Genomic DNA, 23817 nt, shown 5'->3' on the forward strand with positions numbered 1-23817 from the left:
TTGTCTTCAGCACACTGTGGGTTAAGGACATGGATTACTGGAACCATTGCCTGTGGTCTGATGAGACCAAATTAAATTTATTTTGTTCAGATGTTGTGTTGCGTGTGTGGCGGCAACCAGGTGAGGAGTACAAAGACAAGTGTGTCCTGCCTACAGTCAAGCAAGGTGGTGGGAGCGTCATGATTTGGGGCTGCGTGAGCACTGCTGGCTGGGGGAGCTACAATTCATTGAGGGAACCATGAATGCCAACAAGTACTGTGACATACTGAAGCATAGCATATCACCTCCCTTCATATTCCACAATGATGATGACCCCAAACACACCTTCAAGATGACCACTGCCATGCTAAAATCTGAGGGTAAGGGTGCTGGACTGGCCAAGCATGTCTCCAGACCTAAACCCTATTGAGCATCTGTGGGGCATCCTCAAACGGAAAGTAGTGGTGCACAAGGTCTCTAACATCCACCAGCTTCGTGATGTCATCATGGAGGAGGGAAGAGGATTCCAGCGGCTCCTGTGAAGCTCTAGTGAACTCCATGCCCAAGAGAGTTAAGCCAGTGCCTGAAAATAATGGTGGCCACACAAAATATTGACACTGGGCACAATTTGGCCAATTTCATTTAGGGTATGTGCGCACGTTGCTTTTTACCTGCTTTTTACCTGCTTTTTTGCTGCTTTTTCTTCTGCGCTGTTTAATGCCAAAATGGATGTGTTCTTCTATTCAAGCAAAGTCTATGGGAATTTGGGTTTCTTGTTCACACTATGTTGTTCAAAATGCTGCCTTTTTGTGGCAGAACTTTGGTCAAAAACTCAGCTTTTCAAAGAAGCAACATGTCAATTGTTTTTGCCATTTGGGTTTTGCACTGCAAAGCTGAGTTTTTGACCAAAGTTCTGCCACAAAAAGGCAGCATTTTGAACAACATAGTGTGAACAAGAAACCCAAATTCCCATAGACTTTGCTTGAATAGAAGAACACATCCATTTTGGCATTAAACAGCGCAGAAGAAAAAGCAGCAAAAAAGCAGGTAAAAAGCAACGTGCGCACATACCCTTAGGGGGGTGTACTCATTTATGTTGCCAGCAGTTTTGACATTAATGGCTGTGTGTTGAGTTATTTAGAGGGCACACCAAATTTACACTGTTCTACAAGCTGTAGTGACTACTTTACATTGTATCCATGCGTCATATCTTCAGTGTTGTTCCATGAAATATATAATAAAATATTTACAGAAATGTCAGGGGTGTACTCACTTTGCTGATATACTGTGTCATGCTGCAGACTGTATATCAGAGACTGCTGAGAAGCCCCAGTGTCTGCAGTGTTTGTGCTGTGCACTAGCTGAAGTTGATGAAAGTCTATGGAGCAGTGAGCTCGTAGTATAAGGGTCTATGCCCCCCATGTACCCCCGGACTCAGCACGGCAGGGCCAGGAGCTGCAGGCAGTTACCAGGAGGAGCTATGAGAGGGGAAGAGGCCGGAGGAGGAGGGGAGGGGCTGGGAAGGTTTCTTTTTTCTCTTTTCTTGTTTCCTGGTCTAGTTTTGTGTGATCGAGCAGCATCACCAGCGCAGGATGACAGCGAGCAGTGGCCGGCACTAGCTGTCATACATGTCCTCTCCGCAGCCGGAAATCATCATCATAGGCACAATAATAAAGCAAATCTCTTCCTGCTGCCAAACTCTCTGCCCCCTGCAATCCCTGCGGCGCCCGGACTGGCACGGAGAGGGGCGCCGGGCGTGGAGCAGGGACCCTCGCCTGTGAGTGCAGCTCAGGGCCGGCGCGGTGCGGCGGGATCCCGGCTACGGCAGCATGACCCAGTCCCCGGGGCAGCCCGGCCTGCCGGGGGTGCAGGTAAGATCCGGGGCTCTGCTGGTGGGCGGACCTATGGCTGCAAGGCACTCCGGGCTGCGATACTTCTCCATAGGGTGTATCTCAGCCGAGTTAGTTACCCAAGTGTGGGGTAACAGAGAACCTCACTCACTCCAGGCTGCGGTACTTTATAGGGTGTATCTCAGCCGAGTTCTAGAGTTAGCTAAGTGTGGTGTAAACCTATAGGAGGTCACTCACTCCAGGCTGCGGTACTGCTCTATAGGGTGTATCTAAGCCGAGTTCTAGAGTTATCTAAGTGTGGTGTAAACCTATAGGAGGTCACTCACTCCAGGCTGCGGTACTGCTCTATAGGGTGTATCTAAGCTGAGTTCTAGAGTTATCTAAGTGTGGTGTAAACCTAGAGGAGGTCACTCACTCCAGGCTGCGGTACTTTATAGGGTGTATCTAAGCCGAGTTCTAGAGTTGCCCAAGTGCAGTGTAACATTAGAGGAGGTCACTCACTCCAGGCTGCGATACTTATAGGGTGTAGCTCAGCTGACGTCTAGAGTTATCTAATGGCAGTGTAAGCCTAGAGGTCAATCACTCATGGCTGCGATACTTTTATAGGGTGTATCTCAGCTGAGTTCTAGACTTACCTATTTGTGGGGTAACATTAGGAGTTCACTCACTCCAGGCAGCGATAATTTATAGGGTGTATCTCAGCCGAGTTCTAGAGTTATCTAAGTGTGGTGTAAACCTAGAGGAGGTCAATCACTCCAGGCTGTGGTACTGCTCTATAGGGTGTATCTAAGCCGAGTCCTAGAGTTACCTAAGTGCAGTGTAACATTAGAGGAGGTCACTCACTCCAGGCTGTGATACTTTATAGTGTGTAGCTCAGCTGACGTCTAGAGTTATCTAATGGCAGTGTAAGCCTAGAGGTCAGTCACTCCTGGCTGCGATACTTTTATACGGTGTACCTCAGCTGAGTTCTAGACTTACCTATGTGTGGGGTAACATTAGAAGTTCACACTCCAGGCAGCGATACTTTATAGGGTGTATCTCAGCCCAGTTCTAGAGTTATCTAAGTGTGATGTAAACCTAGAGGTCACTCATTCCAAGCTGTGGTACTGCTCTATAGGGTGTATCTAAGCCGAGTTCTAGAGTTACCTAAGTGCAGTGTAATATTAGAGGAGGTCACTCACTCCAGGCTGCGGTACTGCTCTATAGAGTTACCTAAGTGCAGTGTAAGACAGGAGGAGGTCAGTCACTCTAGGCTGTGATACTTTATAGGGTGTATCTCAGCTGAGTTAGTTACTTAAGTGTGGGGTAACAGAGGAGCTCACTAACTCAAGGCTGCCATACTGAACTGTAGGGTGTATCTAAGCCGAGTTCTAGAGTTACTTAAGTGCAGTGTAACATTAGAGGAGGTCACTCACTCCAGGCTGCGGTACTGCTCTATAGAGTTACCTAAGTGCAGTGTAAGACAGGAGGAGGTCAGTCACTCTAGGCTGTGATACTTTATAGGGTGTATCTCAGCTGAGTTAGTTACTTAAGTGTGGGGTAACAGAGGAGCTCACTAACTCAAGGCTGCCATACTGAACTGTAGGGTGTATCTAAGCTGAGTTCTAGAGTTACTTAAGTGCAGTGTAACATTAGAGGAGGTCACTCACTCCAGGCTGCGATACTTCCTGAGATACTTTATGGGGTGTATCTCAGCCGAGTTAGTTACCTAAGTGAGTGGTAGCATTAGTTCAGTCACTCCATAGTGAGTGGTGGGGGAACATCCTGAGTGAATACAGAGGGCTCATTATACATTATATACTTTTATATTCCATTATGGCCCTGATTTAACCCTTTCTTCGTGAAGATGTTTGTACACATTCAATCGATAAACATTCATCATAGTTGGGGTGGTCTATTTTTGGCCACTATTATATATGGGCGGTGGGCACCTCTGCTAAGGGGGCACTATCTGTCACATGCCCTCTACCTCAGACATGACAGGCTTACATTCTCTATGACATATATGTATTCTTTGCATGTATTTTTTTTCTAGGCCTAGTAAAATATACTTTTTTATGACTAAAGTATTACACAACTGTATGTCCCCACTGTGCGACCTGAGACTTGTGCTGTGCCTGCATGTCGTAGTGTGTACAGACCCAATATATATGTATATGTACCGGTGTATGTGTATATATACGCTCACCCCATGTAAACACTCCGCCTCACTGGCCACTTTCCCATGCTCCTGTCCCGCTCGTGGGGTCTGTTTTGTGAAATCCCCCCCCCCCTGTCCTCCTCATGCTGAACATCTGGGACATTACTAACATTGCGCAATGTGACTTGTTCAGCGCCAGATGTGGCGTCGTGTCCAGTGTGTGAGGAGATGGCGACTCGTCTGTGGTGTTAACCCCTCTGCTGCCATGCTAGGCACAGCCTGTGACGAGGAGTGTCTCTTCCTGTGTATCCGGCCACAGGCTGCTCATCTTCTATCTGGGGAAGTTCCTCATGAAGCAGAAGCCTCTGTGACTCATGTAACTAGTCTGACAGGTCATGGCTCCAGGTCAGCAGGTGATTGCAGCACATTAGCTGGTTTCGATGTTTGGGAGATGTGAGTCAGGACTAGATGTTGGGTGGAAGGACAAGTAGGGAGATAATTTATACATCCACTTGTGACCTGCCTTCAGGTGTGGCACTGTTTACCAGCTGTGCCGCCACGTAATACTGGACCTGCCGGTAGATGAGCATGGTCTAATTACCTCAGATTTGGGTACAAGTGATGGTGTTGGGATGAAGTTTGATACTTTGTAGGACACATTGAAAATGTTATATTTTCATCACAAAGTATGTTTACTTCTTTTCAGGCAGGTTTGGAGCCAGTCCGCCCCGAAAACTGCCTGAAAACCCACTAACAAAATGCTCAAATCCACATGATTAGGCTTTTCAGCATCCTTTAGCTGCTTCAGGTTTCCAAAGATGCCAACCGGTTAAAAGAAGTGATCAGAGCGTTCTTCAGGTGAACTCTGCTTTAAAGTTTACCGTACGTCAATGGAAAGGCTCAAAAGACGTCTAGATGTCTGAGAGTTTTGTCTGTGTAGCTTCACAAGCCGTTTCCTCATTGTTAAATGGAGTTAAAAAGAAAATCGGAATAACTCAAAAGCAAAAGATGCTGGAAAAATACTCCGAAAATGGGATGGTCAAAAAAATCACTCCGGCATTGACTAAAGAAGACGCTTCAGATAACACTCCGTACCCCTAGAGTTTGCCATCTTCCTCTTAAAAAAGTGCCATTTTTAGCCTCCTGAGAAAAGACATAATGTGCAAATACCTAAAAAGTTTCTAAATCTTCAAACTAGGATTGTGCAAGATGCTGTAGACCTTCGGAGCCAAATCTGATGCTTGGGACAAGTCGTCTTTTTTGTTGTGTTTTTTTTTTTTTTGGAGCCAGGTCACTTTTATGGACTGTCATAGTAAAACAGCCCATAAAGTTTGTTGCCAGGTACACATTTCTAGATTCATTCATGATCAGACTCCTGGGGTTTGTCTACTGCCACTAAAGATCCAGGAGGCCATAATTTGATGCACAGGGTTCCATAAACCCTTGGCAAACAGGAGTCCAGACATTTCAGGCTTCAGGATTGTCTTGCAATGCATCATGTTCGCCTGAAAGAGATCAGCTATAGCATAGTGTGGCTTGCTTGACCCCATAACAAGATGCTGGTTTAAATATTGGTCCCAGCATTGGTTGTGGAGCAGCAAGGGTAAGCACCAGGGGGTCTTACTCATTTTATAAAAAGTTTCCCTGCAGTTAGGTGTCTACAGATCTGGAGAAATTGACCAGGAGGTAACTAGTTGCTATAGTGGATGTTCACACCTAGAGAGGGGCCAATAGGTTTCTTTTGACCCATATAAGAAGTCAAATTCTGTGAAAAAACTGTAATACTTGGGAGCTCTGTTGGAGGCCCCCCCAGGAATTTCTAGTTATACCACTGACTCTTGACGCTCATGGGGGTACTATTTGACATGGTCCTGGTCTTTGACTGGTTCAGATGTCCATCTTTTAGCATGGCTGAAAACGGAAGTTGTGTTTGTAAGGCCCCCTTCACATGTCAGTGTTTCTGGTACGTGTGATACTTTAACATGCCACATGTACTCATTCTAATGGTGTTGCTCACATGTCCAGGTTTTCACACTGACCGTGTGTCTATGTGAACCACAAGTGTGTCTATGTGAACCACCCAGAGAAATGTCCAATTTTTCTGGCAGCACACATGACACAAGGCCTATATAAGTTTATAGGTCCGTGAAAAACATGTACTGTACAGCACACGAATGGGATCTACGTGCTGTGCGCATGCTGTACGTGTATAACATTGTAACTATAAGAGAAGCTTTGTATTGAATTATTTATATCATCACTGGAAAAACATGGATGACATACATTGTTAAAACATACACACGCGGTTGGGTGAGTAAACATGGATGATCAAAACAGACGGTGCCACACTTAGGGCAACGTGCACATGTCGCGGGCGGGGAGGAGGGTGCCGGCACCGCGCTCACCCCTCTGCTCGGGTCCGGCTGCTGCTGCTCAGTGGTGGCTCGAGCGGTGGGCCGGATCCCGGGGGTTCTCGAGCGGCACTCCTCGCCCGTGAGTGAAAGGGGTTTTGTTGGGGAGATTGTCCGTGACGCCACCCACGGTTGTGGTGATTTGTAGCACCACCGCTGCTCAATATGGGGATCCCGGGAGTGGTGATGCGGAGCAGCCAGGTGTTGTGTTGCCCCTCCGTGGGTAGGGGTTGGTGATCCCGGGGCCCGGTGATGGGGTGGAAGGGTGCAGGGCCTGGTGGGCGCAGGGACGCGGGGGCAGCGCCGTGCCTTGCGGCACTGTGGTACTCACTCAGCCTGAGACGTTGACACAGTTTTACGGTAAACCACACGGCTGGAAAGACGGTTCCCACGGACGGCTGCACTTGCTCTCCCAGTAGGTAACGGTGATGTCCCTCTGACCTGCACCTGATGTTTCTAAGTTGGTAGCGATGGGTTCCCACCGGTAACCCGCTCCCCGGCTTGGATATGGGCCGGAGGAGCCCTACTTTGCCCGCAGACGCTGGCCCTGAGGAGCTGGTGCCCTGGCGGTGGCGGTGTTCCTCACTAATGGTTGGACGGTTGTCTTCAATCGGGACTTGGTTGTTGGGGGATCGACGTCCCCTTCACTGACGGATTCGGCAAATTATGGCGACTCCTAGCCTTGCCGGGGTCCGAGAGGCCCCTGCCCTGGTGCTGACTGTCCTTCGTATACTGCTCCAGACCGCCGGGCCACTACTCAACTGCGGTCCTTCCAGCAACCTCCGAGCAGTCCCCCTCCAGACGATCACCGCTGTTGCTGACCTTGCTGACCTGTCCTGCACTTGGCTGGACTCACTTCAGGCCTTTCTAAGCTCCCTTTTGTTCCTTTTCTTCTTTGCTCCACTACCACTTCACTTTCACTTAGCTGTTTTCTCCTTCCTCACTCTAGCTCTTCCCTGAGCTGACTTCCACTCCTTCCACTTCCTCCTCCAAACTCTATCTGCCTGGTTCTTCCCGCCTCCAGGGCTGTGTACTCCTCGGTGGACAGAGCCAACCGCCTGGCCCACCCCCTGGTGTGAACATCAGCCCCTGGAGGAAGGCAACAAGGATTTTAGTAGCTTTGGTGTTCCTAACTGGGATGTAGGGTGTGGTGGTGTGATGACCTGTGACCCCTGGCTTGCCCAGGGCGTCACACACACGTTAAGTATTTGTTGAGGGTTTTTTTACCTCAGTATTTGTAGCCTAAACCAGGAGTGGGTGATAAATACAGAAGTGGTGACATGTTTCTATCATACGTTTCCTCTGATTGCTCCACTCCTGATTTTCACTTATAAATACTGAGGTAAAAAAAATCACCAAATACTGTGCGCACTGGGCTTTACATGGTTTTATACGTATGTGTGAAGGAGGCCTAACTCGCATTTGAACCACCAAGGAAAGGTAGAAGTCCCAGAAAATTGCAATTAAGTCTTAATGATATTTCATAGACAACACTTACTCTTTTCAGAAACGTAGATACAGTGGAACCTTGGTTAACGAGAACAATCCGTTCTGGGACTGTGCTTGTTAACTCGTTCAGCAAAGCAAGATTTCCCATAGGAAATAATTGCAATGCAGACAATTTGTTCCCCAACTTGTTAAATGTCCCATCCTGGTCCCCCATTGTGCCATTCCACACACGTACAAACTCTCACACAAGCACGCACGTACCCGCACATATTATGATCACCTTACCTTCCCTTCCATTGCCGGCCTACTGGAACTTGCTGTTTGCCGGTACGGGCTGTGTATCGGGTAACCATCACGACGAGGGAGGAACTTCCGCACCCAGAGCGCTGACGTCAAAGGCAGGAGCCGCTTGCCTCTGATTGGTCAGTGCGCTGCCTTTGAGTAGCGGCTGACAGGGGAAGTTCCTGCCTCGTTGCGATGCTTGCAGATACACATCCTGGAGCGGCAAACTACAAGACCCAGGAGGTCGGCGATGGAACGGAAGGTACACATATTATGCTCACCTTACCTTCCGTTCCATCGCTGGCCTCCTGCGTCTTGTAGTTCGCCGCGAGGATTCCTCCCTCGTCGCGATGTACCGGCGAACTACAAGAACTATGAGGCCGGCGATGGAACGGAAGGTAAGGTGAGCATAATACTGTATGTGTGCGTGCTTGTGTGTGTTTGTGTGGACTGCAAGAGCGGGTCAGAGAGCGGTGGATGTACGGAACCGGAAGTGTGTGCGGTGAGAATTTTGCTCGTACAGCAAAGCTTTCTCGTAAACAGAGTTACAAATTTATAGAAAGCTTTGCTTGTTAAGCAAAATTCTCGTTAACTGGGTTACTCGTTAAGCGAGGTACCACTGTAAATGAATTTTCTGCTCTTAATTAAGTAATAGAAGAAGCCCTACAAATCTGCCCTCCAATTAGCAGCATTCCTATGGTCTCATGGCGTCCCAACCACCAGTCACCAGGCCACTGATTGGCGGCAGGGCCAGGAAACGGATGGGTAAAACATTATTACTTTCTGTCCGACTGAGACCACTGGATTCTTCTTTTATTCTTTAAACATGATGGCAGACCAGTGGTAGCTATAAAGAGCAGATAACCCCTTTAGGGAAAATATTTTCAATATTTATTTATTTATTTTTTTTAAGACTAAATTAATTTATCAATTTCTCTCCATTCCTGACTTCTCCGGCTGCGGTGCTGGATCTCGGCGTGCCACATTTCTATAGGATGTCAAACCCTAGTGATGAGATGATCTATGTGACTGAGACGTCCACAGCCCAATGCCTCCACTCATCATTTACTATTCAATATGCATGCAACGAATCTATGCACATTCTAAACTGCTTTATCACGTCCCCCCATCCTGATCTTTCTACTAAACCATTTCATTTCAATATGACATTACTGGGATTTGACATTTTTACTCAGTGGCAATCCCATTTAAGCTCGGGGCACAGCAGCGATATTCTTGTTGGACTAAATTACATAATATCTCCACTATTCATTTTTGGTTTTATTATATTTTATCCCCTCATCTATTCCTTTGACATTCATGGGCACACCTGCATATCTTTCCATTGCATTCTTTAATTTTTCAAAGGCAATTACCAGTCTTGCGGCCCTCCTGCTACCAATGGTGGAACGTTTTAGATGGTTTTCGGTCATATGACTAGACTAATATACAAATAAGTAAGGAGATATTTTATTTGTACATTAAAACTACGCGTTTCGGCTCGGATGTTTTATCCATCAGCCTTCTTCAGGTGTAATTGAGAGTAAAAAGATGTATACATCTAACTTCATGAATCATCTAATATGTTCCACCATTGGTAGCAGGAGTGCCGCAAGAGTGGTAATTGCCTTTGGAACTTCTTTCACTAAGTGGACCTGCTGCAGGGCTCCTCTATAGTATCCAGTGTGATTGCTGCATACTGCACCATAATCCTATTAGAAAGTGGATCAACCCCTGTTGGATTATTCCAGGCTTTCTAACCTCTGAACCAGGTGAGAGTTCCATTATTTCAACACCTTTTATATATATAAGAAACTCACTACACTCAGATTGGCGCCGCGTTTGTCTCTTTCTATCTTTCCCTGTCTCCAGGGTATTTTTTCATTTATTAATTTACGTTAATTGACGTTTCCCGACTCCGACGCTCAAAGGCAGCCACTTCCGGATCGCACTGCGCTCCGCGACACTCAGCAACTGTGAGGAGTTGTGACGGCAGTAACGTCACCGCTCATCAGAATCGCTGTGTTGCTCTTCGTGACCCAGCGATTGCAGTCAAGTGTATGGTCATTGACAGTCTCCAGTGCTTCAGAGAAAATATATAAGTGCATCTCAATAAATTAGAATATCAAAAAGTTAATTTATTTCAGTAATTCAATGCAAAAAGGAAAACTCATAATTATATAGTCATTACCTACAGAGTGATCTATTTCAAGCGTTTTTTCTGTTAATGTTGATGATTATGGACTACAGCCAATGAAAACCCAAGTCATTATCTCAGAAAATTAGAATGATTACCACAAAACACCTGCAAAGGCCTAAGTGTTTAAAATGATCCCTTAGTCTGGTTCAGTAGGCTACACATTGATGGGAGAAGACTGCTGACTTGACAGATGTCCAGAAGGCAGTCATTGACACACTCCACAAGGAGTGTAAGCCACAAAAGGTCATTGCTAAAAAAAGCTGGCTGTTCACAGAGTGCTGTATCCAAGCATATTAATGGAAGGCTGAGTAGAAAGAAAAAGTGTGGTAGAAAAAGGTGCACAAGCAACCGGGATAACCGCAGCCTTGATAGGATTGTTAAGAAAAGGCCATTTAAAAATGTCGGGGAGATTCACAAGGAATGGACTGCTGCTGGAGTCCATGTCTCAAGATCCACCACACACAGACGTATCAAGAACATGGACTACAACTGTCGCATTCCTTGTGTCAAGCCACTCATGTCCAATAGACAACGCCAGAAGCGTCTTACCTGGGCCAAGGAGAAAAAGAACTGGACTGTTGTTCAGTGGTCCAAGGTGTTGTTTTCAGATAAAATTAAATTTTGCATTTCATTTGGAAATCGGTGTCCCAGAGTCTGGAGGAAGAGTGGAGAGGCCACAATCCAAGCTGCTTGAGGTCTAGTGTGAAGTTTCGACAATCAGTGAGGGTTTGGGGAGCCATGTCATCTGCTGGTGTAGGTCCACTGTGTTTTAGTAAGACCACAGTCAGCGCAGCCATGTACCAGGAAATTTTGGAGCACTTCATGCTTCCCTCTGCCGAAGAGCTTTTTGGAGATGCAAATTTCATTTTCCAGCAGAACTTGGCACCTGTCCACACTGCCAAAAGTACCTAGTTTAATAATGACAGTAATATTGGCCAGGAAACTCGCCTGACATAAACCCCATAGAGAATCTATGGGGTATTGTCAAAAGAAAGATGAGACCCTAGACCAAACAATGCAGACGAGCTGAAGGCTGCTATCAAAGCAAGCTGGGCTTCCATAGCACCGCAGCAGTGCCACAGGCTGATCAACTCCATGCCACGCTGCATTAGTTACATAGTTACTTAGGTTGAAAAAAAAGACCTAGGTCCATCTAGTTCGACCTTTCTCCACCAGTTATACATTTTGTCACTAAGTCATTTATAACCAACAATGGTATGTGTACTGAGGAAATCATCCAGCCCTTTTTTAAAAGCAGTTATAGTATCTGCCATTACTACGTCTTGTGGTAGGGCATTCCACAGTCTGACTGCTCTAACTGTAAAGAACCCTTTCCTATTTAGCTGCCGAAATCGCTTTTCTTCCATTCGCAGTGTATGCTCCCTGGTCCTTAGTATTGTCTATGGAAGGAATAATCATGTGCCAGTCCTTTTTATATTGACCACACATGTATTTATACATATAAATGAGATCTCCTCTGAGACGTCTTTTTTTCTAAGCTAAACATACCGTATGTTTTGTTTTATAAGACGCACCGGATTATAAGATGCACCCCAAATTTAGAGATTAAAAAAGGTGAAAGAAAAAATGGGGTCCGTCTTATGCTCCGGTGTTGTCTTACCAGAGAGGCAGCAGTGGTGGTGAAGCGGGTCACAGGAGGCAGAGGTTGTGCTGGCAGCGGCGGTCAGTGGTGGCAGCGTAGTGGTGGCAGCAGCGGCGACTTCTCAGTGGCGGCAACGGCGACTGCTCAGTGGTGGCGGCGACGGCTCAGTGGTGGAGCAGGCTGGTGCGGTGTGTCCCAGTGTGTCCGCAGTCCCGGTTCAAGTGATGGTGCCCAGAGCGGCGCATGCACAGATGGAGCTCTCATCTAAGGGCTCCATCTGCGCACGCACTGACTCCTGGAGCGTCGCGTGCGTAGATGGAGATCTCATCCAAGAACTCAATCTGTGCATGCGCTGACACACTGCGCCATCATTTTGAAACCAGGACCGCGGACACACCGCAATCCGCACAGGGTGGCAGCCAGCAGGCCGCCTACCCACCCGCACAGAGAAGTAGCTGGCCGCCGGGACAGAGAGGCACCCGGCCGCACGCACGCAGCTACAGGCACCCGGTCGCCCGTCCGCACAGACAGCCCCACCGGTAGGTTATATTCGAATTTTAAGACGCACCCCTCATTTTCTTCCCATTTTTGGGACAAAAAGTGAATCTTTCAATCCGAAAAGTACGGTATCTAACTTTTGCAACCTCACATCATATGAGAGGCCTTCCATTCCTTTTAGTAGTCTAGTTACCCGCCTTTGAACTGACTCTAACTTCTGAATGTCCTTTTTTAAAATGTGGAGCCCAAAATTGAATTCCATATTCTAGATGTGGCCTTACAAGTGATTTATAGAGGAGTAACAATATGTTGGGATCACGGGATCTAATCTCTTATTATACACCCTAAAATCTTGTTTGCTTTAGCAGCTGCTGCTTGACATTGAGTGCTGCTGCTCAGCTTAATTGTAATGAGAATACCCAAGACCTTCTCCTGTTCTGTAGTCCCGAGTTTAGTTCCATTTAATGTATACGCAGCTATAGGATTACTCCGTCCTAAGTGCATTACTTTACAGTTGGCAAATGAAATTTAATGTTGATAAGTATCTACCCATTGACATCTTATCCAGATCTTTTTTTTTTTTTATAAACATTTTACAAATTTTAATACAAGAAATACAAGGCATACTGGAGGAATTAGGGAAAGGGATCCAGATCTTTTTGTAATATTGTACCAAGGTCAGTTTTTAATATCCTACATAGTTTGGTGTTGTGAGCAAAGACTGACATTTTACTATCTATCCCATCCACAAGGTCATTAATAGAGATTAAAAAGAATTGGTCCTAGCACAGATCCCTGCGGCACCCCACTGCTGACTATAGCCCAATTAGAGAATATACCATTTATGACTACTCTTTGTTTCCTATCTTTTAGCCAATTCCTTACTCAGTTGAATATAGTTTCCCCTAGTCCTTGCTTCTGGAGTTTTAGTATAAGGTTATGTTATACATTAACAAATGCCTTTGCAAAGTCTAAATAAATGACATCGGCTGCATTACCAATATCCAGATTTGCACTTACCTCCTTATAGAACCCCCTACAGGTTGATTAGAAATGACTTCTCTTTCATGAATCCATGCTGTCTGTGAGTTATATTATTTTTTTGCAATATATTTTTTCATGTCATCCCTTTTAAAATGCCCTCAAAAACGTTGCATACTACTGATGTCAGGCTTACTGGACGGTAGTTGCCTGGATCTACCCTCTTACCTTTCTTAAATATCAGAACCACATCAGCAATCCTCCAATCCTGAGGCACCAACCCTGTTACAATCGAGTCTAAAAAGATGAGATACAGCAGTCTGTAGATTACTTGGCTCAATTCCCTCAATATTCGTGGATGAATGCCATCTGACCCCGGGGGATTTGTCAATGTTTAATTTACTCATGCAGGCGTACCATGTTTTTCGAACTATAAGATGCACTCCCCCCCCCCCCCCCCTCCCCAAATGTTGGGGGAAAGCGGGGGGTGCTTCTTATAGTCTGAATGTAGGGCATGGCTGCGGGGAATGAGGGTGCTGCGGTGGAGTGGGTCATCGGCGGCGCGAGCAGGCTGTAACAGTGCCGTGACCATGTGGACCCGCTCATTTAATATGCACGCCCATCATCTCTTAGCGCTGAAGCCAACGCTGACAGGTGGGCGGGGAATGCGCGCATATTAAACAGCCTGCCCGCATGATCACCCCTGGCAACTACAGTCTGGAGTGATCATGTGCGGCTGTATTCACTGCTCCCCGTGCATCATCATCAGCACGGGGGGCAGTGAATCATTATAACTCACCGGCCACTATCCCTGCAGCACCGCGATCTCCTCCTGTCTGTGCCGGCGGCGGCTGTGTGGAGACTAGCGGTGCAAACAGGTCATCGCTGTGCGCATGTGTCCACACAGCCGCGGCCAGCAGACAGGAGGACATCGCGATGCTGCAGGGATGGTGGCCGGCTCTACACTCCAGCACTGCTGCTGACACAGACAGAGGAGGGGCGATGCTGCAGGGAGTGAAATAAGGTGAGTATGAACGTTTTATTTATTTATATTTTTTTTCATGTGCCACATGATGGGGGTGTATAGCAGGATGGGGGTGTATAGCAGGATGGGGGTACATTATGAGCAGGATGGGGGTATATTATGAGCAGCAAGGGGTATATAGCAGGATGCGGCCAGATGCCAGTATATAGCAGGATGTGGCCATATGCCAGGATGACGTTATATAGCAGGATGGGGGCTATACCAGGATGAGGGACATATACTGTAAATACAAGGCAGGAGGATCATTACCAGGCTGGGGTACCTTAGTAGAGAATTTGGGAACATTACCCCCATAACAGTGTCAGCAGCAGATCCTTGCCCCATAACAGTGTGTCATGACCACATTTTTTGTTTAAAATTTTATTTTCCAATTTTCCTCCTCTAAAACAGGGTGCGTCTTATGGTCCAGTGCGTCTTATAGTCCGAAAAATACGGTAGTTGCTTGGTGAACATGGATGAGAAGTGTCTGTTTAATATCTCTGTCTTTTGTTTGTCCTCTATAGCTAACTTATTATATTTTAAGGGGCCAATACTATCCTTTGTTTTCCTTTTGGCATTAATGTATTTATAAAAGACTTTGGGATTTATTTTAATGTCATTGGCAATTTTTGTTTCAGTAGCTAATTTTGCTTGCTTGATTTCTTTTTTACATTTCCGATTGATAACTTTATACTTCTGAAATGCTATTTCTGTATTCTCAGCCTTCAAGATTTTAAACGCCCTTTGTTTTTGTTTTATTATACTTTGTGTATAGTCTTATTTATCCATAGTGGTTTCTTTTTTATTTCTTGACGTTTTATTACCAGAGGGTATACGTTTTTTACAGGACTCTAAAGGGGGCTTTACACGGTACGACCGATTGTGCAATTTCACAATCGATCGTACCCGCCCCCGTCCTTTTTGCGTCACGGGCAAATCGCTGCCCGTGTCGCACAAAGCCGGTAACCCCCGTCACACGTACTTACCTCTCGTGCGACCACGCTGTGGGCGGCGAACGTCCACTTCCTGGAGTGGGAGGGACGTTTGGCGTCACAGCGACGTCACACGGCCGCCGGCCAATGGAAGCGGAGGGGCGGAGATGAGCGGGATGTAAACATCCCGCCCACCTCCTTCCTTCACATAGCCGGCAGCGGCCGCGTGACGCAGGTGAGCTGCTGTTCATCGTTCCCGGGGTGTCACACGGAGCGGCGTGTGCTACCACGGAAACGATGAACAACTAAATTAAACGATATTATGGAACCTACCGACCAGTACACGACTCACGATTTGTGAGCGATACTGCGTCGCTAGGAGGTGTCACACAGGCCGGCATCGCCAGCGATGCCGGATGTGCGTCACAAAAACCGTGACCCCCGACGATCTATCGCACGATAGATTGTCTGGTGTAAAGCAGCCTTAAGAGTATATCCTTAAACTTACCCCATTTATGTTCGGTATCCCCAATTACCATGACTTTGTCCCAATCTACACATTTAAGCTCTTCCCTTAATTTGTTGAAATCAGCTTTCCTAAAATTCCAGGTTTTAGCATTTCCCCTTTGAAATGTTTTGTTGAATATTACATTGAAGCTTACCATATTATGATCGCTGGTGCCCAAGTGCTCCCGGACCTGTAGATCTGAAATTGTATCCGGTCTATTTGACAGGACCAGATCTAGCTAATTATCTCCCCTGGTCGGTTCATCTACCATCTGAGAGAGGAAATTGTCTTGAATTGTGGATAAGAACTTACAGCTTTTAGCAGAACCAGAAGATTCTATGTCCCACTGAATGTCTGGATAGTTGAAATCCCCCATAATAAGAACATTTATTATTATGATTATTATTATTAATAATAATAATTATTATTATTATTATTATTAGCTGCCTTTTCAATTTGTTCCAGCATTTCACCCTCTATTTGTTCAGGTATGTTAGGACACTTATAGCAAACTCCAATTAGCATTTTTCCATTATTCCCCTCCCCATGTACATTTACCCATACTGACTCTACATTGTTGCAGTTCCCCCAATGTCATCATTCAACACAGGTTTTAGGTTAGATTTCATAAATATACACACCCCACCACCTTTTTTGTCTTTCCTGTCCTTCCTGAATGTAGTATAACTCTCTACGTTTGTCACCCACATGGCTTTCATCCAGCCAGGTTTGTGTAATGCCTACCACATCATAATCCATGGTTGACATAAGAGTCTCCAATTCATTAATTTTGTTTGCAAGACTTCTTGCATTTGCCAGTAGACATTTAATACTATTAACACATTCCTTACTCGTAGCCTCCCTATGTTCCTTGCATGTCCAACTCCCCCTTAATCCTTCATTGACCCCTACCGTCTCACTGTCTCTATTGATGCAGTAATTTTATACAAAAGGAGTCCCAACCAAGTATTGAGTGCATTTACTGTACATACTTTTCAGTAGGCCAACATTTCTGAGTTTAAAATCATTTTTTCAGTTGGTCTTATATAATATTCTAATTTTTTTGAGATAATGACTTTTGAGTTTTCATTGTCTGTAAGCCATAATCATCAACATTAACAGAAATAAACACTTGAAATAGTTCACTCTGTTTGTAATGACTCTATATAATATACAGCTCTGGCAAAAATTAAGAGACCACTGCAAATGTTTCAGATTTTCTGATTTTTCTCTTGATAGGTATATTTTTGAGTAAAATGTAAATTATTTTATTCTATAAGCTACTGACAACATGTCTCCGAATTTCCAAGCAACAAATTTTGCATTTATTTTCTGAAAATGAGAAATGGTCAAAATAACAAAATGCATTGCTTTCAGACCTCAAATAATGCAAAGAAAGCAAGTTCATAATCATTTAGAAACAACAATACTAATGTTTTAGCTCAGGAAGAGTTCAGAAATCAATATTTTGTGGAATAACCATGATTTTTAATCACAGCTTTCATGCATCTTGGCTGCTTTCCACCAGTCTTTCACATTGATTTTGGGTGACCTTATGCCACTCCTGGTGCAAATATTTAAGCAGTTCTTTTTTGTTTGATTGCTTGTGACTATCCATCTTCCTCTTAATTACATTCCAGAGGTTTTCAATGGGGTTCAGGTCTGGAGATTGGGCTGGCCATGAAAGGGTTTTGATGTGGTGGTCCTTCAGCCACACATTGACCTAGCTGTGTGGTATGGCGCATGCAGAAAAAGTTGTCTATTTTCTGAATATTCATACTATGTTTGTAAGGTTTATTATTTCCATTTAATTTTATATTTTGTAGGAAGGGGCAAATTAAATGTAATAGTCTTATTGCTATGATACTGATACATTGTTGACTTTTTTTATGAATTTTGGATGTGCTGAAAATACATGTTCATATGCAATTTCATATTCTTCTCATTAGTTAACAATAAGGCAATGTGCGCACGCTGCGTTCTGTAATTGTCAAAAAAAAATGCACCCTCTGGTAGACTTTGACAACTGTAAACACTGCGTTTGACAGAAAAAATGCATTTTAAAATGCATGCATTTTGGATGCATTTTACATGTGTTTTGGATGCATTTTTGACAGTATGGTCCCACGGCAATTCAGCTCTGCTACATGTCCGCTGACAGCAGACCGAGACAGAGCCGCACGATGAGAATGAACTTGGATGAACTTCACCCAACTTCATTGTCATCCCGCGGTTTTGTCTCTGTCTGCTGTCAGGAACTCAGATGAACCTCCTGAGGTCAGTACCAGGACACAGGAGTCCGCAGCAGTGACGTCAGAGCTTCACCCGAGTTCACTGTCATCGCATGGCTCTGTCTCTGTGTCGCAGCCTGATTTGCAATCGTAGGTGAAGGACTCGCCTGTGAATGCAAATCACCTGAGTGACTGAAGTGAGCTGCGCGAACAGCGGTGCCGTCACTCAGGTTACCTGTGGCCACAGCTGAAGTCCTCCACCTAAGACGGTTGGAAGATCAAGCTATGGCCCCGGGTAACCTGAGTGATATCACTGCTGATAGCGCGACTCACTTCAGTTTCTCCGTGGACCTCACAGCGAGCTGTCAGCTTCCGATGTAGCAGAGCTGAAGGCGTCGTGGGACCTCGTTTGGATTACGTCGGACCTGGAGATGTGTTTGGGGATTAATAAAGCGGTGAAAGAGGGTTTTTTTTTTTGTTTTGTTGTTTTCTTTTTGTCTTTTATTCCAAATAAAGGATTATTTGGGTGTATGTGTTTATTTTCTTTAACTTACAGGTTAATCATGGAAAGTGTCTCATAGACTGCTGCCATGATTAACCTAGGACCTGGTGGTAGCTATGGGCCGCCATTAACTATTTATTACCCCATTGCCAACGCACCAAGGGCAATTTGGGAAGAGCTGGGTAGAGTCCCGGGACTGTCGCATCTAATGGATGCAGCAATTCCGGGCAGCTGATTTTCACAGCTGAGATGTGTGCCTGCTAGGCACGAGCAGAATCATTATCTGCCCGTGCCATTTAACCCCTTAAATGGCGCTGTCAATGTGTGACAGCGCCATTATAATCGCGATCGCGGTAAACTTTTACTTACCGCCCGATACCGGAAGTCACGTGACGTGATCACGTGACTTCCGGTGGTTGACAGTTCGTAGACACCAAACATGTATAGCTTTACTTTTATATAAGGGGTTAAAAAAAAAAAACTTCCGGAAAAAAATGGCGCACGTTTAACGCCATATTCCGTGACCCGTAGCTTTCTCATTTTTCTTGATCTATGGCTCAGTGACGGCTTATTTTTTGCGTCTTGAGCTGACGTTTTTAACTGTACCATTTTTGCGCAGATGCTATGTTGTAATCGCCTGTTATTGCATTTTGTGCAAAAGTTGTGGCAACAAAAAACGTAATTTTGACGTTTGGAATTTTTTTGCCGCTACGCCGTTTACTGATCAGATTAATTGATTTTATATTTTGATGGGGAGTTTCTGAACACTGCGATACCAAATGTGTGTATTTTTATTTTTTTTTAACCCTTTAATTTTCAATGGGGCGAAAGGGGGGTGATTTGAACTTTTAGTTTTTTAAAACTTTTTTTTTTATTCTACTAGTCCCCCTAGGGGGCTATCGCGATCAGCAATTCGATTGCTCTGCCCCTGTAAACAGCAGATACGCTCACTTTCTGCTTCACTCGGCTTGAAACTGAAAGTAATTCATGTCTAGTACAGGAGTCATCACATGACCCTGTGCTACCATGGCAACCACCAAAAGTCACGACATCACGCATGTGACTTCCGGTGGGGCCGGCGGTAAGTGAAAATCATGGCCGCGCGCATATACATCTCGCTGCCAGACTTTGGCAGCGAGATGTAAGGGGTTAAATGTTGCGAGTGGAAGCGATTCCACTCGTAACATGCAGGCGCACATGTCAGCAGTTGAAAACAGCTGATATGTGCGTGGATCGCCGCAACCTGCCTGCGGCAGGGGGCGGGGCTTAACGTCACACGCTACATGACGGATAGATCCATCAAGGGTCGTGAAGGAGTTAAAAGATCATGTTCAGGTTCGAGCTCCGGACACCCAGTGTTAGATACAAGCACCGACCTTTACAGTTCAGGTTCGCTCATCTCTAATTACATTGCAATCTACCTTACAGAGCAATATTGTAATAGAGCACAGGCCTTACTTTAACAATTTCTAACAGTTCTCTAAATTTTTAAAACTCTTTCAGGCAGGCCAATAATTGGGAACTAGTGTTTCTAGGAATCCCGCCCCCTCCCCTTGATTTGTCTGTCTCTAAACACAAAATGTTTGCTTATATGGTAAGATGACTTTTAAGCAAGCTTAAAAATCAACTTTCTTGGTAGCCCAAAACATGATGTTCTATTTGCACAGACCTGTTGTGTTAACATTCGCTCTGTGTGCATGTAAGTGCTGTCGGCCTGTCTAAGCAGGTTGTCATTTAACAGTATATCAGCTTTCATGTAGCCAATTGGCGGTCGTTTAACCCCTTCACGACCGGCCGATTTTTCGCTTTCGGTTTTTTTTTTTTGCCATTCTTTTTCTAAGAGACGTAGCTTTTTTATTTTTCAGTCAATATGGTCATATGAGGGCTCATTTTTTGCGGAACGAGCTGTACTTTTAAGTGAAACCATAAGTTTTACCATATAGTGTACTGGAAAACGGCAAAAAAATTCCAAATGCAGAAAAATTGCAGAAGTGCGATAGCACTATTGTTTTTGAGATATTTTATTCACTGTGTTCACTATATGGTAAAACTGATGTGTGGCTGTGATGCCTCAGGTCAGTGCGAGTTCGTAGACACCAAACATGTATAGGTTTACTTTTATATAAGGGGTTAAAAAAAAATTGGAAGTTTGTCCGAAAAAAGTGGCGCACGTTTTACGCTATATTCCGTGACCCGTAGCGTTCTCATTTTTCAGGATCTATGGCTTAGTGACTGCTTATTTTTTGCGTCTCGAGCTGGCGTTTTTAACGGTACCATTTTTGCGCTGATGCTACATTTTTATCGCAAAAGTTGTGGCAACAAAAAAACGTCGTTTTGGCGTTTGGAATTTTTTTGCCGCTACGCCGTATACTGATCAGATTAATTGATTTTATATTTTGATTGGGCGTTTCTGAATGCGGCGATACCAAATGTGTGTATATTTTTGAACTTTTTAGGATTTTTTTTTTTTAACTTTTTTTATTTTACTAGTCCCCCTAGGGGGCTATTGCGATCAGCAGTCCGATCGCTCTATCTGCTGATCACAGCTACATAGCTGTAAACAGCAGATACGCTCACTTTCTTTTTCACTGGGCCGTGGGCACAGCGAAAGTGAAAGCAATTCATGTGTAGTACAGGAGTCATCACAGGATCCTGTGCTACCATGACAACTACCGGAAGTCACGTGATCGCGTCACGTGACTTCTGGTATCGGGCGGTAAGTAAAAGTTTACCGCGATCACGCTTATAATGGCGCTGTCACATATTGACAGCACCATTTAAGGGGCTAAACTGCACGAGCAGATAACGATTCTGCTCGTGCCTAGCAGGCACACATCTCAGCTGTGAAAATCAGCTGAGATGTGCGCCGATCGCAGCATGCTGCCGCCGGCAGACTGCGGGCAGTAACATTATGACCTCTAGGACGTAATTTTACGGCCCGTGGTCGTTAAGGGGTTAAAGCCTGGTCCGCCAGTCTGAATGGGTCAATAGTCAGTGTTTTCAAACGTTTGACTAAGGACTCATTTAGAGTGGTCGAAATTCCTAGGAATGCTTGTTCCCAAATATTGACCTGCCTAAACAGGACTGCAATTACCCAAAAAAATGCTCATTCTTTAGGTAAGAATGTTTTTTAAAGAGAATCTGTCAGCACAATTTTGTAATGTAAAGTAAGGACATGGCTGTAATGATGCTGTAATACTGATTCAATTAATTCCTTTGGTGAAGAAATCCGCTTTGTTGTTCTTTAATCGCCATTTGAAGTTTTCTGCTAATTTAGATTTTGGTGCACAGGGGCCGGACTATGCATCGGGTTTTCTCCTTCCTGTCTGTGATTCTCCAGCCCCTCCGCCTGCCTCCATTCTATTAATGACCAGTCACTACTGATATTTCAAAGAGAGGCAATAGGTCACTCAGACTTGGAAGTAAGTGGAGGTGCTGGGAATCACAGACGGAGAAGACTCAGTGTATAGTCCAGCCCCTGTGCAACGAAATCTAATTAGCTAAAATGTCAAATGGTGATTATAGAAGAACAACAAAGTGGATTTCTTCACCAAAGATATCCGTTTAATCAGTATTCAAGCCATATCTTTACTTTACATTGCAAAATTGTGCTGACAAGTTCTCTTTAAACAAGTTTAAAAATCAACACTCTTGGCAATATATAGTCATGTTACAAGACCTCAAATACAAAAAGACAGTTTGCGCTCTGATAATGCTAAAGTATGAAAACCATGAATGTGTGAACATGGACCTGCATTACTGCTAAGGAAAATCTGAGAAAAATGAGATATACAAATGGCCATTTATATATGCTAAATATCTGCCCAGTTGCCCCTTCACGGCATATCTCGTAACTGGGTCCCTAACGCTATGCTGAAGCCTCTCTCTAGGTTAAAAACCACCTGTGTATGGGCAAGTAGGAACCTGCTATATAGGATAAGATTACCTGTGGCAACTGTGGGAAGGGTGCACGGTCAGAAGGCAGATATACAAATGGCCATTTATATATGCTAAATATCTCATTTTTCTCAGATTGTCCTTAGCAGTAATGCAGGTCCATGTTCACACATTCATGGTTTCCATACTTTAGCATTATCAGAGTTCAAACTGTCTTTTTGTATTTTTATGTCATGTTCAGTTATGCACCTGTTCACACGTCAGGTCGAGGAGTGCCGTCAGTCTTTTTTGTCTGTATAAACAAGACCTGTGATACCGAGATCATTGGATATTCTATGTACACAGAACAATTGTGTTGTTGGCCTGTCTAAACGGACTATTTAACTCTATGCCAATTGACTTGCATTGAATATGAATGGTGGTCTTCTAATGGTCCGCCAGTCTCCATAAACCCTAATTTACTAATATATTTACATTGAAACACTATTGAACTCCAATGAAAATTATTTTCTAAATTTCCAAGGTTACTTATGAAAAGATCATGTAATAAAAGGGCCAGGATGTGACTCACTGTTGTGGCTGTGTGACAGTTACCGTATTTGACGTAGATGTGAAAGATGACCTGATTCCTTATCTGTGATACATCTAAGTACAGTGTGAATTTGATGTACCTCTAATTAACTGAACACACCGACATGAATGTCTAAACCGCAAGCAACAAAAATGAGTACACCCCTAAGTGAAAATGATCAAATTGTGCCCTATTACCATTTTCCCCTCCCGGTGTCATGTTGCTCATGAGTGTTACAAGGTCATAGGTGTAAACCGGGAACAGGTGTTTTAATTTTTGTGTCATCACTCACACACTCTCTCATACTGGTCACTGGAAGTTTAACATGGCGCCTCATGGCAAAGAATTCTCTGAGGATCTGAAAGACAGGTTCCACTCAGAACAGGTCTCGCCATATTTGAGAGCATGTGCTGAGCATCATATCCAGAGTTTGTCTTCTCAAAATATACGTATGAGTGCTGCCAGCATTACTGCAGAGGTTACAGGGTGTGTGTGGGGAGGGGGGGGGGTCAGCCTGTCAGTGTCCAGACCATACACTGCATCAAATTGGTCTGCTTAGGCTGCTTTCACACCTCCGGTTTCTGCAATGCGGCACAATCCGGCACTTTGCAGGAAAATCGCAACCGTTTTTTTTTTTTTTGCTGCCGGTTTGTTTTTTTTCTGCATAGACTTTAATTAGTGCCGCATTGTGCCGCATGGGCTCCCGTTCGGTCCGGTTTTTGCCGCATGCGGCAGATTTAGCCGATGCAGCGGCCGGAT

At 44.8% G+C, this 23817-nt stretch overlaps 1 protein-coding gene across 2 annotated transcripts in view; it reads left to right on the forward strand.

Moving 5' to 3' along the window:
* The first annotated feature begins 1523 nt into the window (after nucleotides 1-1523).
* STK24 (serine/threonine kinase 24) overlaps nucleotides 1524-23817 on the forward strand; it is a 92404-nt gene continuing 70110 nt past the window's right edge. The window contains exon 1 of one of the 2 annotated variants that reach the window (XM_075336724.1): nucleotides 1524-1850. In XM_075336724.1, the coding sequence (XP_075192839.1) occupies nucleotides 1809-1850 (42 nt within the window). In that variant the 5' untranslated portion in view covers nucleotides 1524-1808. The remainder of the gene's footprint in view (nucleotides 1851-23817) is intronic. The other variant, XM_075336725.1, reaches the window with a different exon arrangement.

This window comes from Anomaloglossus baeobatrachus, chromosome 2 (genome assembly GCF_048569485.1).
Source record: "Anomaloglossus baeobatrachus isolate aAnoBae1 chromosome 2, aAnoBae1.hap1, whole genome shotgun sequence".
NCBI classification, from domain to species: domain Eukaryota; kingdom Metazoa; phylum Chordata; class Amphibia; order Anura; family Aromobatidae; genus Anomaloglossus; species Anomaloglossus baeobatrachus.